We start from the raw sequence: 17,780 nt of genomic DNA, 5'->3' as shown, positions 1-17,780 counted from the left end.
CGGGAGACCCCCAACCCCATGATCCAGAAGGTAAGGGAGCCACAGCAGGGCACTGCTCCATCCAAGGTACATCCACAGTGGCCTGCCAGGCTCAGGCTAGAAACAGCGTTGAAGCCTTCCATCCTTCATAGCTGTTGTCTTCTTGTCCCTCAGACCAGGCGATGCACAAAGGATAGGACCGCATACGCAGTGAGCAGCAGTGATGATGAGGATCCATCAAAAGACATCGGAGTCACTTACAAATCAACAAGGTCGGCGGTAAGGACTGGGCAAGGACGTGGTTCTGGGGTGTGAGATCTGGTGGGGCTGGCAGATCACACCCCTGACAGAGAGGATTTGCCTCTGGGAATGTGGGATCAGCCATTCCTTCTTTTTTATCTATAGATACACCTCCCTGTCCCTTCCCTCTCAATAGACAAGCACCTAGTGCTAGGTTTATTCTCCTGATACCCCCTGCATCCTCAGGTGGCCATCTGAGGTTGGCCTTTCCCTCTTAGATTTGGGAATTAAAACCCCACAGTGCCACTGGACTTGCCCAGCATCACACAATATTTTCAGGAGAGGGAGCACTTGAATCAGGTTTGCTTTACTGCTGGGTTTGTGTTTTCAGTTTTACACCATTTTAATCCACAAAGAATTCAGGGAAACTTAAACAGTGCTCCTGGCTTTATCCTTGTGACTAGTGATGGGGTAAGAGCTACAAGAGAGGTCACTCTTTTCTTGGGTGTTCTGGGTGTCAGGAGGTAACAGCTTTGGGGCTCCAGAAGCTTTTAGCATGCAAATTGGATTCAGCTTTAATCGAAGCTGGCTGTAATTATTCTTTGGTTTCTGTGCAGCTGTTCCTGAAGATCTGATAAAACCTAGGAATAGGTGTTCAGTCCATTAAAGAGGAATCTAAAGCAGACCCGCTGTGTTAAAACTGAATGGGAGCCACCCACAGCTGGGTTAAAAGTGCAGCCATAACATCCTGTGTGTAGGTGGGGTGGTCTCATGATTGAAGTGTTGGACATGGGAGACCCGAGTTCAGCTTCCAGCTAAGCCGAGGCTGAGTGTGAAGGAGTAAAGTAAGGACAAGTGTTTCCTGCAAGCACTAAGCTGGATCCAGCCCTTGGGGGATTCTTCCTGGCTGGTGCTAAGGGATGGTAGGAACTGGTGGGAGGTAAAGCAGGCCATGTCCAGTGCTTGCTGTGGGACCAGCCCTCCAGGTAGCCAAGGAGCTCTCTGTCTTGTACAGGTTTTCTCTTCACTGTTTTCACAAGTTGTTCTTGCTTTTCAGAAACCTGTTGGCCCAGAAGACATGGGAGCCACAGCAGTGTATGAACTGGACACAGAGAAGGAGAAAGACGCCCAGGCCATCTTTGAGCGCAGCCAGAAAATCCAGGAGGTGAGTCTGAGTCAGCCTTGCTGTGTGAGAGCTGGTGCTCTGCAGCAGGAGTACATGTGCTCTACTCATCCTTTTTCTCCCTGGAAATTTGAGAACCCAAGAGTGTAACCCTTGCAAATAGGGGAACTTTCTGGCTTGGTTGGCATCTTGGTGTTAAGGAAGGCAGGTCTGGGAAGGAAGACTGGTGTCAGCTAATCTATGTCATGAAGCTCTCCTTTTTGCTTTCCTAGGAGCTGAGAGGAAAGGAAGATGATAAAATTTACCGTGGTATTAACAACTACCAGAAGTATGTGAAGCCCAAGGACACATCAATGGGAAATGCCTCTTCGGGAATGGTCAGGTAGGTTGGGATCAGCCTCAGAGGACTGGGAGGGACCGCAGAGGAGCTCAGGCACCATCCCCAAAGGCACCTGTTTGGGGCTTGAACTTTGCTGTCACAGCCAGCTTCTCACTGTCTAACGAGTCCAGTGTCTGGTTCTGACTAGGCCCCCAGGGGCCTTTTCCACTGCAGCTGCACAGCCGGCCTGAGCCTTCTCCCACCCTTTCAGAAAAGGACCCATCCGTGCTCCGGAGCACTTGCGGGCCACAGTGCGGTGGGACTACCAGCCTGACATCTGCAAGGACTACAAAGAAACGGGGTTCTGTGGCTTTGGAGGTGAGTGGATCTTGCCTGCAAATGAACGAATGCTGCGCCAGATCTGCAAAGGGATCCAGTCCAGCCAGTGATCCCGTGTTTGTGGCACCAAGATGTGCATTTACTGTTCTACAGGCGCTTGTTTGCAGAGCTGGTGTGTGACGCTGTTGCAAAGTTGGTCTGTGTAACCTTCCTGTCATTTGTGTTGACCCTTCTGAAAGCTGATGGCCTCTAATCAGTGCCTATGAGTCCTGGGGGGACCCCAGGGATGTTCCAGTGACCCACATTCCCACAGGTATTCTGGCTGCTGAGGCCATGTGAGGGATGGGATTTCCTGTTCCTTGTCCCACTTCCCATGTGTGTAAACACTGGAGCTGTCACTGTGTCACACAGAGCACGATCCTTGCAGCCTGTCAACCCCAAGAGGGATCCTGTGCCTGCTCCAGGACCTTGGCACTGCCCCAGAGCACAGGCGGGCAGGAAGCCTTCAGGTGTCACCTTCTGCTGGGCAAAGCTCAGGCTGCCCTGAATGAGGTGTCCTGTTAACAGCTAGGCTGTGCAGGGTAGAGCATTAATTCTTCTTCCTTTGTGCTGCTCAGACAGCTGCAAATTCCTCCACGACCGCTCGGACTACAAACACGGCTGGCAGATCGAACGGGAACTGGATGAAGGCCGGTATGGAGGCAATGGTACGGCACCACCCCTCTGCTCTCCTTTCTAAGCTCATGGTGGATGAGTCTACCAGGTCTCATTATGCCCTAGTTTGGACATGACTTGGGGATACTGGATCACTAAGAATGAAATGGGTCCTTGCTGTCTCAAACTGCATGGGGCATGGGTTGAATTCATATTAGGCAGAAAGGACTTGTTATACCAAAGCTGTGGAACTCCCTGCTGCAGGATAACCTTAGGGACAGTAACCATGGACAGTGCTGAGCAAGTCTGCTGCTTTCTGAGCCTGCCACCAGAGAGAATTCCTCAGTCTCTCTCTAAAAGGACAGCACTGCTGCTGTACAGGTCCCAGCAGGCAGCTGTGTGGAGCTTGGGAGATGCCACCATCTCCTGCTCCCCAGATGTCCAGGAGCTGGGATGCTTTCATGCTGCATCACATCTTTACCTCTCACTCACCGTGTCTGTAACTGTGGCCCAAGGCTCCCAAGTGTTGCTCGTGAACCGCTGTGCAGTTTTGGGGAAGAGGGTGTTCTCTGTGTGCTTGGAGCCAAGGAGTTTGGTGGCAGCTGGTTTGGAAGAAAATCTAAAAACTAGGAGGGGGCTGGGGAAAATGGTTCTTTATAGCTGTGAGTGGGCGAGGCAGAAAAGAATTTGCTCTTGTGAGATGAGCAACAAGCACGCTGGCTTATTAGACCTAATTATATCTCAGTACCACATGTGTTACTGACATCAGCAACACCCAGATGCCAGAGCTGTATTGTTTCCAGCACAGATTCAATCCCACCTGCTGTGCTTTCACTGTATTTAATATTTCACGCCCCACGCATGGGCTGGTCTGGCTGCCTCTGCTCTTTCTCCAGTCTGATTTTCTCTTCTGCAGATGAGGAAAACTATGAGGTGAGCAGCGATGAGGAGGATATGCCTTTCAAATGCTTCATCTGCAGAAGTTCCTTCAAGAACCCCATCGTCACCAAGTAAGTGGTTGTTTTGGCATGGGAAGCCAAGTGTTTGCTGTCGATCAAGTCCACTGTACTGACTGTGTCAAGGCAAATGCACACACTTCCCACAGGCTGGTGGGTGGAACCTGTGTGTTGTCTGCCAGGGCTTTCTGGTGGGTGGGGAAATCCTCTTATAACTGCATCTGGAGCATCGGAGAAGGGATCTCAAACCTGTCTTGTCCAAGCATCTTTAAGTTTCCACGCAGCTCTCCCACGCTGCTGGCTGCCTTGTTGGGTACCTGCTGTCTGGAAGAGCTCACTGGTGGCTCTGTGCTGTCACATCAGTGAAGCAATGCTGAAACACCTTTCCTGGGGACAACGCTGCAGAGGAAGCTCTGTGTGCAGCTCACTTTTGAATCCCCCAGGGAGTCAAGAACTATTTCTGTCTCCTAGACACAGTGATTGTATCTGGTGACTTGCAGTGGTGTCTGTGTCTCTGTACAGGTGTAGGCACTACTTCTGTGAGAGTTGTGCCCTCCAACACTATCGCAAATCCCAGCGCTGCTACGTCTGTGACAAGCAAACCAATGGAGTCTTCAACCCAGCAAAAGGTACCAGGTCCTGGGGGAGAAGGGGCTTTCAATGGCAGCATCTGGAGAAGCACAGTCACCAGCTCCTGAGGTCTTCCCTTGGTGTGGGCCTGGCCCTAGGCTGGAGCTTACAGCTCTTGGCTGCTGGCAGAGCTTCCTTTACTGCCAGGAGACACAAAATCAGGGCCTGGGTGGCTCTGTAGGTGCAAAATGCCCCAGTGAGGAACCTGGAGAGCAAATTCTGGTGAGGGTCAGGGGGATGTGCTGTGGATGTGGCAGGAGCTTGGACTGGATGATCTTTAAGGTCCTTTCCAACCCAAACCATTGTGTGAGTCTGTGATTTTTCAACTGTAACATCTGATGCCCTGAACTCAGTGAATGGTGGTAGCTTCTTACTGAGCTGGGTGCTTACAGGAACTGGACACCTGCACCTGGAGTCTTATCCTCCCTACTCCTGTTTTTTCAGAGCTCATGGCAAAACTGGAAAAACACAAAGCAGAAGAGGAGGAAGAGCAGCAGCATTCAGACCATGGAGAAGATCCCCAGTAGAGCACCTTGTTTTTTATGTAGCTGAATAAAGCTTTCATAGAGGAAAAAAAACCAACTCACAGCAGTTGCCTTGGGGCCAGCAGCTGTAGTGCAGTGTATCCAAGCAGCAGCTACTGAAACGGTGTCCTGGCTCTGCTGGGCTCTTTTGCTGCTATGAAGGCACAAGACAGAACAGGTAAGGTCAGACTCAAGAGCTGGGGCTGTGTAGGGCCGTCTGCTCTCACTGCGCTGCCAGCAGGACCCCAGCAGTTGCCTCCAAGGGCAGCAGTGGGCCTGGGAAAGGTGTGGAAAGCTGCGCATTCAGTGACTTTGTAACTTTTTTTGACCAAGGTGCTGCTGTTTCACTCTTAACTTTGCACTGATCCTGCTTGCTTCCTGCTGCTACTTAAGCATAAAATCTTCTCTTAAGTTAATTTAAGGCTATAATCTTGGAGCATGAAAGCATGTAAAGGGACATGAAATATTACCTTGCATTAAGTTCATCCTTCACCCTAAAAATGCTTACGCATGGGAAAGCAGGCAAGAGCACCGCAGTTACTTGTGATTTATTACAGCTCAGCGCCTTCCCTCCTGGTCTTTTCTGCCTGCCTCTTGGTTTCTAGAATTCAGGAGGCTTAGAACTTCAGTGGACAACACTTCTTGAATCACCCCTCTTCTGTAAGGAAACCCCTCTCCTCCAAACACATCAGCTGCAGCGTGTCACTAACTCTGTCCCAAGGGTTTTATGCTGTGCATGGCACTGTGCTTTCTCTTGCTGTTAACACCAGTGAGTTGTCCCTATCCAGGCTTGTTGAAGTGGGATAAGGATTTTTACATGCTGCAGACATCATAAGCTAGGAAATGAAGATCTACTTACAACAATAAAATTAAATCAGGAGCCAAACCTGATCCTAGAGAGGAAGTAGGAGTGGGCCTACCTGCTGGAGCCTGCCCTTACAAACACCCCTGCTCTGGGAAATCGAGTGCATTCTACTGAAACCTCCAGAAAAGAGCAAGAGCAGTTGTTGGCAGCTTCTTGCTTTAGTTGTAAGTAGTATGTTTTTGGAACATTAAGGCAGTTGCAATGAACAGTGCTGCAGTGGTGCAAGCAGCAGCCTGTTAAGTAAGGAAATGAAAAGAGAGCGTGCACAGCCAGCCTATGTCAGCATTTGTGATCCAATCCATCTTGCAGAAGCAGCATTTTTAGAAAAAAACTTCAGAAATATTTTATTTGTTGTGGCAAAAAACTAGAGTAACAAACTTTATCTGGGTTCAAGTACAGTTTATAAACACAAGGACCTGTTGCCAGCACCACTACTCCCAGCAACCACACCTACAGGACTGGATTCTCAGTGCTTCTTTAAAGAGTAGAAAGACATCCAGCACCCATGGTCTTGGGATAGGTCAAACTAAAAGCCTTAAATACACCTCCAAAAACACGAATACCATGGAATGGGGGAGAGCTGCCACAGCAGCAGGGCAGTCACACTGCCATGAATCACTGGGAGCCATGTGAGAAGCAAGCTTTTACCTGTTGTTCAGTCAGGGAAGGCAGAACAGCAATGGTAATAGAAGGCTTGAGGTCAATTCTGTCCATGATGGTCAAAGAGAAGTTGTGAACAAAAGGATTTAGCATGGAAGTCACCTTTCTTTTCCTCCATGCCAGGGTAAGTCACTGAGGACAAGCTGGTGTGAGTATCAGATGCCAAGAAACCAGCCCAGCTAATGGGAGGCTCAGCTACGTGTGCTGGGGGATAAAGCTGGTGCATTGCACAGGCATCCACACATGCTTTGGTGACCCAGGCAGCCATGGGAGAGGCTGGAATGCCCTGTCTGACCTAGAAGTCAGAGTGCTCAGCATCAGTTCTCTTCAAAAACTCTCTCCAGAACTGGAAGTGAAAAATTCAGTGCTGCAGAGCAATGCCCAATGCAGCAAGCATGCCTGCAGCAGAATGGGGTTGTGTCTGATTTCCTATTTTCCATCACAACAATGACTAAATTTAAGAACATAATCTTTCCCCCCCCATCCTCAAAACTTACCCTGCGACAACACTGTAATAGTAATTTGACTAGCTCTGAGAGAATGCCCAAAACTGAGAGCTGCTGCCTCTCCTGAACTCTAAGGCACCCTTAAAAGAGAAAGAACCAAAGAGGGTAGGGACACGCAGCCTTCAGCTGTGATATGAGGAAGCCGGTGATTTTTAGAAACACATAAATAGAGACTAAACCCACTCACTCAACCCATTCACATGATCTACCAGTGCCCAGCTGCTGGAGCTCTGGGCACTGCAGTATCTGGAATACTCTGCAGCTCCTTGGGGTTGATCTTTTTCCAGCTCAGGTTTGTCCATTTATTTCCAGGATACTTTCCTAAGTAAGCAGGCAGTTGAAATTCCTTCCCAAGGACCTGCAAACTCTCCTATGTGTAACATTCATCACCTTTTATGAACAGGACCAATAAATTACAGTGCCCAGAAAGCTCCTCCAGCACCAGGTACAGTCCCTCTTTGTCTAGAACTCCCAGTCGTCCACGTCCAGCTGCTCCAGATTTGACACCAGCCCAAAAATGCCACTGGGATCCTGGGGCCGCGTTCCTTCAAAATTGGTGATGGGGGTGACAGGGCGCAGAAGTTCAGGGAGTGCTTCAGAAGCGCGGCGCTTGATCTGCACAGAAAGGAGAGAACCCAGCTGCTGAAATGCTTCCCCACACTTGTGCACTGCAGTCAAGCAGCAACAAAGTGTGGTTACAGGCAGAAAGAACAAACACAGCATTATCCTACTGCCTGCACCGAGACACATGCAGGGCTTTTGCACTGCATCTCCTAACAAGAAAGTGCTTTGCATGTGGCCTTTTCAGCAGCACTTGTGTGCCACGATCCTGATGCTTCCCTTCAGTGAAACACCACCGTAAACCTCATCTCAGAGTGAGCCAGAGAAATCATTTCCGAGGCAGGAGAGTCTCTGCCTCTTTACATGCCAGGGCTGGAGCTCCCCAGCCTGCCAGCCAGCTGTAGGCAATGCAGAGGGCACCTCAGGTTGATCTTGGTAAGGACCCGGTTAGACCGTGCCTTGCCCCAGTACTCAATAGTCTGTGGGTGAAAAACTTCTGGCATGCAGGGCCAGCAGATTTACATCCTCTGTTTAAATAAAGGGAAGATGCATTGAGAACCACCTCCCAGGAGAATGTGAGGCTCACCAATCTTAATCCTTTCAGATTACAGAAAATTCAGCAACTCAACATTCCCACCCTCGGGTTCACTGACACAGCAAGACAACCACTACAGAAAAGCCACCGTTACCTACAGATTAAATGAGTTCCTTACCTGCTTGAAAAAGGGATGATTAAGCAGAGTGCCTGCGCTTGGCCTGTAGAAGGGAGTGAGAATAAAGCAAGCACATAAGAAATTAATTCAGTGTTTAGTCAGTGGTAGTGGAAGAAAGAAAAGGCCGGGGTCCTTCCCTGTGTGTCATGGCGAAGGATGACCTTATGCTCACCGCAGAGGAAAACACCATTCTTTATCACTTCCCATGGTTATTCCCTGCTGGCTGAACAGCAGCCACTTGCAGTGATGGAAACTGGGTAAGCACAGTCTCACAAGGACCAGAAAGTCAACTTGTTTATTTCCCTGACGTACAGAACCTCTCCACCCCTCAAAGAAGGTTACAAACTAATTCTTCGGGCTCTTTTATAAAATGTGTCTCAAAGTGTTAACACTGCTCTTGTTTTACATACTTGGACTGCTCTTAATGTATGGAGCACACCATCACTCCACTATGCTTTTGGGAAAGAAAACTTTGAATAACCTCAGCTGGCTCTCTTGGTTTAATCTGCCCTGCAATAGTGCAGGTGTGTGAAGAGCAGCTTTTGCCTGGCTTTACCTGAAATCGGGGTTCCGCTGGAGGCACTGCTCTACAAAGTTATGGAAGTAGGTGGAGAAGGTCCGAAGATAAGGGTGCAGGGTTGGCTCTCCGTTGGCCGCTCTCACATTGCTAATGGCCATGCTCTCGCTCATCCCATAGTTAGCACTTGATCGGGAGGTTTTCATAGTCAGCTCATCAGCCGGAATTGTGGGCAGGAATTGTGGTGGTGTCCAGCAGGCAGGGAACGGTTCCATTCAGCTTTTCCAAGAGCATCTAGAAGGGAAGGGACATAAGCAACATCACACACACACAGTGACTAGATTAAGACTTCTCATTCAGGTATGCACAGCACCTTCACATCCCAGTGCAGCAAAGCAGTAGTTCCACATGCCAGGATGAAGGATGAGAAAGGAACAGCTTTAAAAGCTTACCTGAGTAGAAGGCATGTCTTTAAATGGTACGTGCCCATTTGCCAGCTCACAAGCTGTTATCCCCACGCTGTAGATGTCAGATTTTGCATCGTAACCCTGGAGATTCTGGATGAAAAAAGAAAAAATGAGCCTTGTGGACTTGTATGTGACTGCATGGGCAATACCCATGATTCAATGTCCAGAAAAGCAAACCCTAACGATCAGAGCAGAAATAGCACAACCCACATAAAGGCTGGTTGATTGTGGTAGTGGTTTCTTTGTTAAAACACACAGTTAAGGGCAACATTTATTTAACTGAAATCAGCTAGGTAGTAGGGATGGCTTCTATCTTAGGGTGGCATCTAATGTAATGCTTTGCTAATGGGAGAATCTGTAAAGGTACCTACAAGAAAACTATTTAGTCTAATAGATCAGATCAAATTCTACCCATTCGCCCTGCACCTGCCCCAAACATCTTTCCTTTAGCCTTTTCCCTTCCTTTCCCTTGCATTCACACACCTTCCTCTGGATGGGAAGAAAAGCCAATGTTGTAACATGGGCTTCTCAGCAATTGCCCCTTTTGACAAGAATACCGGTTTCCCCTTGCTACAGATCACTGGTTCTAAGGTAAAAAGGACAGAAAAAAAAAAGGATAGAGCTCATGACAAGAAAAAGTAATCCCATTGCTTTTGTCATGTCCTCCCCTATGCCCCTCGAACATGCAATAAGAACTCAGAAAATTATACAGAGAGACAATATACCACTAAAATGTAGGAGTTTTTTTAACACACCTGCTGCAAGACTTCGGGACTGAGCCAAGGCAGAACTTTGATGCTGTATTTGGGAAAGTCATGAACAACTTTGAGTCGCTGCCCATGGTTGATCATACTTAGATTACTTCGCAGGCCAGAGAGGTACACCTTCCCATCTACAGAGATCAGGATATGGCTGGCTTTAACACTCCTGAAAAAGAAAAGTAAAACTAGCCAGGTTCAACAGCAACAGGGCAAATCCCCTCATCACCACCACTGTCAGTCTCAATTTGGAGACTATCAATAGTATCTGAAGAGAGCCTTGAGAAGTCAGCCTGTCAATGTGAGCTGCAATTGTGATTTTAGGTATCGCAATGACCACTGTGTAAGTCAGTTCCACAGTGACAAGAAAGATCAACAATGTAATTTCACAGAATCACACAGAATCACTCGGTTGGAAAAGCCCTCTGAGATCATCATGTCCAACCGTTCCTGTCTACCCACTAAACCATATCCTTAAGTACCTCGTCTACCCGCTCTTTAAACACATCCAGGGATGGTGACTCCACCACCTCCCTGGGCAGCCTGTTCCAGCTTCTGACGACCCTCTCAGTAAAGAACTTCCTCCTTATCTCTAACCTGAACCTCCCTTGGCACAGCTTGGGGCCGTTTCCCCTTGTTCTATCAAGTTTCCCACAAGTATCAAAGTGACTTGTTCTAACAGCCAAGTAGTACAGAACTTGACAATGTGTTCCACATCTCTTCAACTACCCACTCTGCTCTAAGGACAATTAGTATTTCTGAGCACTTCCAGCAGAGGGAAAATGGATTGCCTTTTTTTTAAATACCTATGTACATAGCCCATATGGTGGATGTAGTCAAGTGCTTTCAATACTCCTTGGAGGATATATGCAATAGCCAGTTCACTCATCCCATCCATAAAATGGGTACAGATTAAATCTTTTGCAGAACCTAAAAGAGAAACAAAACATCTCTTACTTGGTCAGAAAAAAACAAACAACCAAGGATACTTCACCTTATTTCACAGAATATAACGGTCAAAGGTATCCTCTCTCCACCTACCATAGGCCATGAAAGATGTCACCACCCATAGCTCGTTGTCAGCTATGAAAGTTGCTTTGTATGGCACGATGTTAGGGTGGTTGAAGAGCTTGGAAACATGAAGTTCCCCCTAAAATTCAAAAAAAATAAAAGATATTTTGATTCAGTTTAGTACATGCAGATATATGAATACAGTTTTGAAAAGCACTCCTCCTGCTGGCTGTCATCTCCTAAATCTGCATTATGGTGTTAGTGGATTCCTGTTACCTGCAAGAACGTGACCATTTCATTTGTGCAGGCCTCCAGGTTCACTCTTCTGACTGTGACGTACTCCCCTGTGGGTTTGTACCTGGCCAGGTTCACAACCATCAAGTCTTCAAAGCCTCTGCCTGAAAGAAAACACAGTGAAGCTTCAGCAGTATTTCTGGAACCATACACTTCTGGAGAACTCCTCCAGTCCTTGACCCTCAAACAATCTTCACACTCATTTACTGAGACTATTTTTGGCCTTGTGAAAAAGAGTAATCGTTCCATCAGATACCACCTTCCTTGGCATGCATCCCATCGAAAGAAATCCTCCTAACATTATCCTACTATTCTCTCTTTCAAGTTCAGAACTGAGGTAGAAATAAAACCATTACCCACAGCCCCACCAAGAACAGGGACAGATCTCAGGCTGCTTCTGCTGACTTTGTACTTCACTCAGTAACCCACAACAGACCTCCTTCAGTTAAAAGCCTTTAGGGGTAGCATCTCATTTTTTTATTTAGGTGATTTTAAAATCAAAAAGGACAGGCACCTAACCTAAAAAATAAGCAATCAATCAAGAAAAGGCCAACAAATCTGCAGAAGTAACTTTCTTTGCAAAAAAGACTTCCAATCCTCCAGCCCACGAGCAGTATTACCTATGATAGTGAGCAACTCGTAACAGCTGCTATCTGGCAGGAAGTTACTCATGGTGTCCCTTTTAGGGGAAGAAGCTATCGACTCGGAGCTCGCCTCATTTGTCTGGGGGAAAGAAAACAAATATCACATGCTAGAAAAATAATCTGTGCCTTATATTATCATACACTTCAAAATAAGAAGACAGTACTGAATAGAGAAGAGAATTTAACTGCTGTGAAAATAATTTTAAATACTTATTTGTCAATTGAAATCCAGGAGATGCCTCATTTCAGAAGATCCAGATATCTGTGTTTCAAAACACGTAACTGTAACAGGTAGGCTCTTAATTACTGTAAACTAGAATTCCTTTAGGACTATTTGGATAAAGCCAATTACTGTTCTCCAGGACAGCTTAAGCACTGCTTTATGGTGACTACCTTTCTCCCATTAATTACAAACTTCTGTGCCACCATCCTGTTGCCTGAGCAAAGGCCATCAGAGGAAAGCTCCTTTATAGCACTGCCCTGCTATTCCTGCCTGATGCTGGGGCTTCTGGTTTTCAGCTGCTCATCGGTGATAAAACCAGCGCAGCTCAAGCTGCTCAGCTGAGTGGTTGAAGTGATGAACCAACTTAGCCCAAGATATGAAGATCAGACACATGTGAAAAGAGAAGCTCTAAATGAAAGCAAAAACTTAATTGCAAAGCATTAGTGCTTACAGGAAGGGGAAAAAGAATTAAAAAAGAAAAAGACACCACAGCACACAGGAAAGCAGCACCCCCAAGCCTGTCAGCTTTCCTTCATTTTACTACATCTGACATGAAGCTATCTGCTTTATTTATGTACACATACATCTTTCCGAGCAGGATTTTGCAGAAGACAAACTTCAATGCTCTTGCAAGTTCCTTTACACCTCCCAACTCCCTCAAATTTCCAAAGTCACAAAGAGAGCATCCTAATGGGGATCCAAATTTATTTGGTGTCTAAGATCAGATTCAGTTATATCAAATTTCCAGCACATTAACTCCTCCTGACATTTGGAACTCCAGCTCGTTTCTTCCACCTCATTCTTCATCAACTGCAAATGCCCTTTATCAGACCTTTTCTCATGGTACATGAAGCAGAAAAGGCTTATGCATTTTCCCAGAGTGACAGCAAATACTATTTTTTCCCATCACTGAAAGATGGAAACACAGTGACAGCTGAAAAACAGGGAACTTGCTGTTCTGCACTCTACATTTACCCTGGCCTAGATGTACTGCAATAAGCAGAGACATGAATGTGCCATAAATTAATTTTGGGTCCCTAAATATACTTTAGGAGTAAGCTAACAGTCAAAGTTCCACTCTTTCAACTGACTTTGAACAGCACACATTTTACCTCTCTCTGCCTACCTTTAAAATCAGTATATTTTTCCAGTTAAGGGAAAAGGCTAAGCTTAAGATATGTGAATAGTGCTGTGGTATCATTTCAGCTCAAACCACTCCAGCACGGCAACTCAGTCCTGTTCAGGATAACCCCTGAGATCTCAGCAGTCCCAAATCCAGTTTTCTCTACTCTTAACACCACACAGTGCTGCTGCTTGGCTGAGAAAAGGCAGAAACTTTCCATTCGCAATTTTAAACTTCTGTTTAAACTTCTGCCTGTCAATTCTGATCTCGATTGTATCACTCATTACTTCTTCCAGAAATTTCACACTGTCCCATCAGCAGCAAGATTGCCAGGAGAGAGACACAGGCAGATGGAAACCTCTGAAGCAGAAAGGCACCACCAAGGAAATGAAAGCAGGAGGCTCTGATAAAGCAGCGTTATGGAGCAATGACAGCTGGTGAAACACCGAGCAATATGTAAGTGGTTTGCTTTATTAAAGTCCACTCCAGATATAGCATAAGCCAACAAAACAGATGCAAAAAACAAAAATTAATCTTATTAATGGTGTAGGCTGTTTCAACAGTAACGGAAAAATACTGTAAATTCCCTTTTTAAAAGTCTTCCAGTATGTCAGAGATCTCCACTCACCTCTCTTCATGTTAGCAGTGACCAGTAACAGAGTTAATGCAGAAAGGAGCTCTACCAGAAATTCATCAACATCATACAAGAGTTTTAAAAGAAAAGGAAGTAAAACTGAAATGTCATTTATGAAATACTGCAAAAAAGCTCCTCAGTGGTTTCACACAGGACAACTTTGGTGTATGGTCAAAAGTAAAAGCAGCTGCAAAATGAAGTCAGATATGACTAGGTTTATGGCATGACATTCATTAAGAGCTAGCTTTCCAGCTTGTTGATTGATTTGAATTTGAAATACATTTATGGAAATTAATCTTTGAGATGTAACAACTGTTATAAATGCCATAGGAAACTCAGTTATGTGATGCTAGCAAGGATCTGCATTTGCCAAATGACATTTATCTGAATTAGGAAGAGGGAATGTTGGTTTTGTTCTGCTGCCTCCCTCTTCACCTCCTCATTCCCTCACTTTCAGCACAAGCAACAAAAGTTTTCCTCCCATCCCTCTCCCCAAATTATTTCTCTTTTTCTATAGCCCTGCTGGAAAAAGTAAGCTTTTATTTAGATGTAAAAATCGTTGTAAGAGTCAGCAATACCACTGCAGAGGTGACCAAACCCCAAGTGAATAATCTAACAAAACCAAAACAGATGCTAATCTCAATTTGCTTCCAGCCCAGCATATGTGTAATGCTCAGCAATTTAAAAAAAGGTGTGAGTCTACTTGACTTTATACAAAATATTCCATGTATATCTCATATTTTCAGCTTTGTTTGTGCCAGTAAATTACAAATGCTGGCACAAAAAGAATCAATTACAAGCAGCTTGAACTGACACAGTTATAATCAAATCGCACTTAATTTGTGTTTGTAATTAACTTAAACTAGAGCAACACCTGCACACAGAAATGTTTCAAGATGGTGTGGGCAGGTGGGAAATCATTCTGACAAATATATTCTGTTAAAGTTGTGTTGAGCATTGTTCGTTATGGACCAGACAGTGCGCAATCAGGGCCTGCAGAACAAAACACATCAAGTTTTCAGCTGCCGCCTTTTGGCTGTACGTTTTTAAACAGACATTCCATGTTTGCCAGTGATTTTAGTTTTTAAGAGGCAAAGCTCTGTAAGCGTGCATAGAATTGGCTCTGAAGACAACCAGACAGGAGGTAAAGTCATCTCCAACTGAAAATTACAAGGTTTGGTTTTGATGTTGGAGCCTCCATTGTGGCTGCTCTACAGGGAAGAGAAAAGAAAATCAATGTATTCAGGAGTGAATGCTGGGTTTGAATGGCCAACACATTTTTTGGGCCTAGCTTTCAGCAGTCCCATAAACTAACCTCTTCCTTTTGTTCTAAAAGAGAATTGTAAGATTAGCATCTCTGAAGAATCAGACCTAAATCTCAGAAAAGAAAGTCATGGGGGCCAATGACACAAATACAAATCCAAGAGATTAAGTTTAAAGTTTTGACTTGTCACATACAGTTTGAAAACCACACACCAAAATCTCCACTCCAGGGTGAAACCTGTTTCCACACTTGTAGAGCTAAAGATAGAGATGAAATATATAACTAAGGTAAAAAGAAAAATCAAACTTCCACAAGGAATTATCTCCATGCAATGAACCACAGCACCACAGCCTGCAAAAGCCACTTACTTTTCTCCGAGAGTCACCCGGAGGCTGCTCTGGAGTAAAGAAATTAATTGTTCACCATGTTGTGTTCAACAGATACCCATTAAAAATATAGTTGGAAAATTGAGTCAGTAACCCTGCATGATACTTTTTCATATCAGATATAGACAATACTTCATAGACATTTAATTTACACGTAAGGTAGCAGCACTAAAAATAATTAAACTGTAGTACAAGTATGGGAATTAAATAGATTCAAATAGTGCTACTGTTCACATATTCAGCATAAACGTGGGGTGACAATTCTTTTATTACAGCTCCCAGCACATTCGAAAATTATGTATCAACTTCGCTTAAATAGAGAAGAAAGTATCTAAAGTTTATTTAAATTAGGGAAAATTCTCCCACTGCACCTGGAAGCTCAAGATCCAGACATCTTTCCTATGCTCTGATCACTTTCTGTGTCACTGATCACGAATTCTGCAGCCCAACAGGCAATTTTACTCGTTATGTACAAAGCAGAATAGAAAACATTCAGCTTTCCAGCTGGCATGCTAGGGAGCTATCATCAGATTTTTTAAATCCATTTTTACTTAGAAAATTACAATTAACCTTCTCAAACCCCAAGTCTATCTTTTGCATAGGGAAAAAAGTGGTTATGCTAACAAATACAGAACATAGGGTCTGAAAACAGTACTGCCATCAATGCAAAATTGATTTCCAATTAACTTGCCAGATCTTGGACGCTTCCATATTAACTTTAGATGGTTAGCCAGCTTGAGTAACCAGATCTGGTGCTAAAACCAGCTTTATTCATCTCTTTTACTGTTAAGATACACATTTACAACCATGGACTGGATGATCTTTTGAGGTCCCTTCCAATCCCTAACGTTCTGTGATTCTGTGTGAAACAAACAGACCTTGCAGCTAAAATAAAAACATTTCTAACACGTGTCATCTAATGAGAGGAAAACTTACCTCCAAACAGTTCGAACTCTCTTAAGCCCTCAACAATGAACTTTTCAGACACCCACCGCTGAAAGGAAAAAAAAGAATCCCCTGGATAATTAGTTATTCCATCTTGAGACAAGTTTCTTTTCCCCTTTCCCCACAAAAAGACTATAAGAGAACCATAACATTTCAAAAACTCTACTGTGGTCTGGGACTAATCTGCAACATCAGAGTCTCATCCTCACTCTGGACAAGGATATTCCCTTTTTGTGCCACTACAATGGCAAGCACCCAACAACCGTGCAGGTGCTCCTGCTTTTCCTGACCGGCATGCAATAAAGTTCACATCACTGTAGATAATTCATGCACAAAAATATACAAATGCACAAAAATATACAGCAAAAATAATTAGCATGCTACAAGTCCCTTATACAGGCAAATGAAAGTTGTTTGTCTGGGTGTAATTGGTGTAAAAGAAAGCTTCAGCTGTTTACAATGAGGTGATGTTTCAGAGAAGTTAAATATTTCAGCTACAATTCTACTGACAGAATGCAAAACTAGAACATAAATATTTTAAAGCCGTTGTTCTCTTTCAGAATTCATGCTTAAAAATCCACAGCAAGCATTAGGTTGTGTAGAGAAGTGTTTCTACAGCTCTGTTCTACTCTGATTCTAAGAAATATAGATACACACACGTAACACACATAAGAATTTCAGGCTTGCAGAGATCATGAAGTTAGCACTAAATAAGCAATCACAAACATGCCCACATTAGAGTTTGTCTACTGGTTAAAATAACTGAAAAAAATAGCTTATGTTGTTTAGTGCAAGGGAGGGCAGTCCTGGAAAGCACCAGCGAGTCCTTAGGTGACAATGACTCAAAACTCACACAGACCAACATCACTTGAAGGCATTAAAAGTGCTTTTCTTGCATGAAACTTCCTCACTTTAAAAGGCAGAATTAAACAAATTGTGTTTTGCTTCTTAAGCTTAGAAAAACCCCACAAACAGAAACTGTCGTTGGCACAACAGGTGAGACAGGGACTCCTTGAAGAAGGGTTGGAAAAAAATCAGCATTTCTCCACCTTTTTCTTAATGGTTATGATCGTTACAAACCCCTCTCACCGCACACAGAGGAGATGCGGGTGTGCACGCAATAAATACTTCAGCGCAGGGTTTTAAGGAGCCCCGAGCTTGCACACCGGCCCCTGTCCCATAATTAACCCCTTTTAACGGGACTTTCAGGTGCTTTCCCGGAGGCCGCCCCGCCGCAGGAGCGCAAGGCAGGCTGTACCGACACACCGGCGTCTGAGGGAAGCTGGAAGGCGTTCAACACTCACCCTAATCCGCTCGGGTTTACTTACAAGAAAAGACATGGACTCCGCGTTTGTGTTACCGCACGCAGCTCGGGAAAGGCCGGGCAACCTGCGGGCACGGGAGCCGGTTACCCCCTCACACCGAGCCCCGCTCATCCAGGTAGG

General features: G+C 45.1%; 2 protein-coding genes across 2 annotated transcripts in view; one reads left to right on the top strand and one right to left on the bottom strand.

Annotated features, from left to right (window-relative positions):
• Nucleotides 1-4,767, top strand: part of RNF113A (ring finger protein 113A) — a gene marked incomplete at its 5' end in the record, with an annotated part of 4,841 nt that extends 74 nt beyond the window's left edge. The window contains 9 exons of the mRNA XM_010193539.1: nt 1-30; nt 154-258; nt 1,277-1,384; nt 1,615-1,724; nt 1,933-2,039; nt 2,618-2,707; nt 3,571-3,664; nt 4,133-4,239; nt 4,685-4,767. The exon at nt 1-30 is cut by the window's left edge and continues 74 nt beyond it. Of these exons, the coding sequence (XP_010191841.1) occupies nt 1-30; nt 154-258; nt 1,277-1,384; nt 1,615-1,724; nt 1,933-2,039; nt 2,618-2,707; nt 3,571-3,664; nt 4,133-4,239; nt 4,685-4,767 (834 nt within the window). The remainder of the gene's footprint in view (nt 31-153; nt 259-1,276; nt 1,385-1,614; nt 1,725-1,932; nt 2,040-2,617; nt 2,708-3,570; nt 3,665-4,132; nt 4,240-4,684) is intronic.
• A 2,419-nt stretch (nt 4,768-7,186) lies between these two features.
• On the bottom strand, nt 7,187-17,719 carry STRADA (STE20-related kinase adaptor alpha). The gene is given in 13 exon segments (XM_010193538.1): nt 7,187-7,410; nt 8,070-8,112; nt 8,626-8,828; nt 8,830-8,880; nt 9,039-9,143; nt 9,809-9,980; nt 10,618-10,741; nt 10,853-10,961; nt 11,099-11,220; nt 11,737-11,839; nt 15,373-15,401; nt 16,327-16,384; nt 17,640-17,719. Coding segments are annotated over 13 exon segments (1,308 nt in total). The 5' UTR covers nt 17,676-17,719; the 3' UTR covers nt 7,187-7,257.
• Nucleotides 17,720-17,780: the final 61 nt, after the last annotated feature.

This window comes from Mesitornis unicolor, unplaced genomic scaffold (assembly GCF_000695765.1).
Source record: "Mesitornis unicolor isolate BGI_N332 unplaced genomic scaffold, ASM69576v1 scaffold27051, whole genome shotgun sequence".
NCBI lineage: Eukaryota > Metazoa > Chordata > Aves > Mesitornithiformes > Mesitornithidae > Mesitornis > Mesitornis unicolor.
This window is presented reverse-complemented; position numbering and strand designations above follow the sequence as displayed.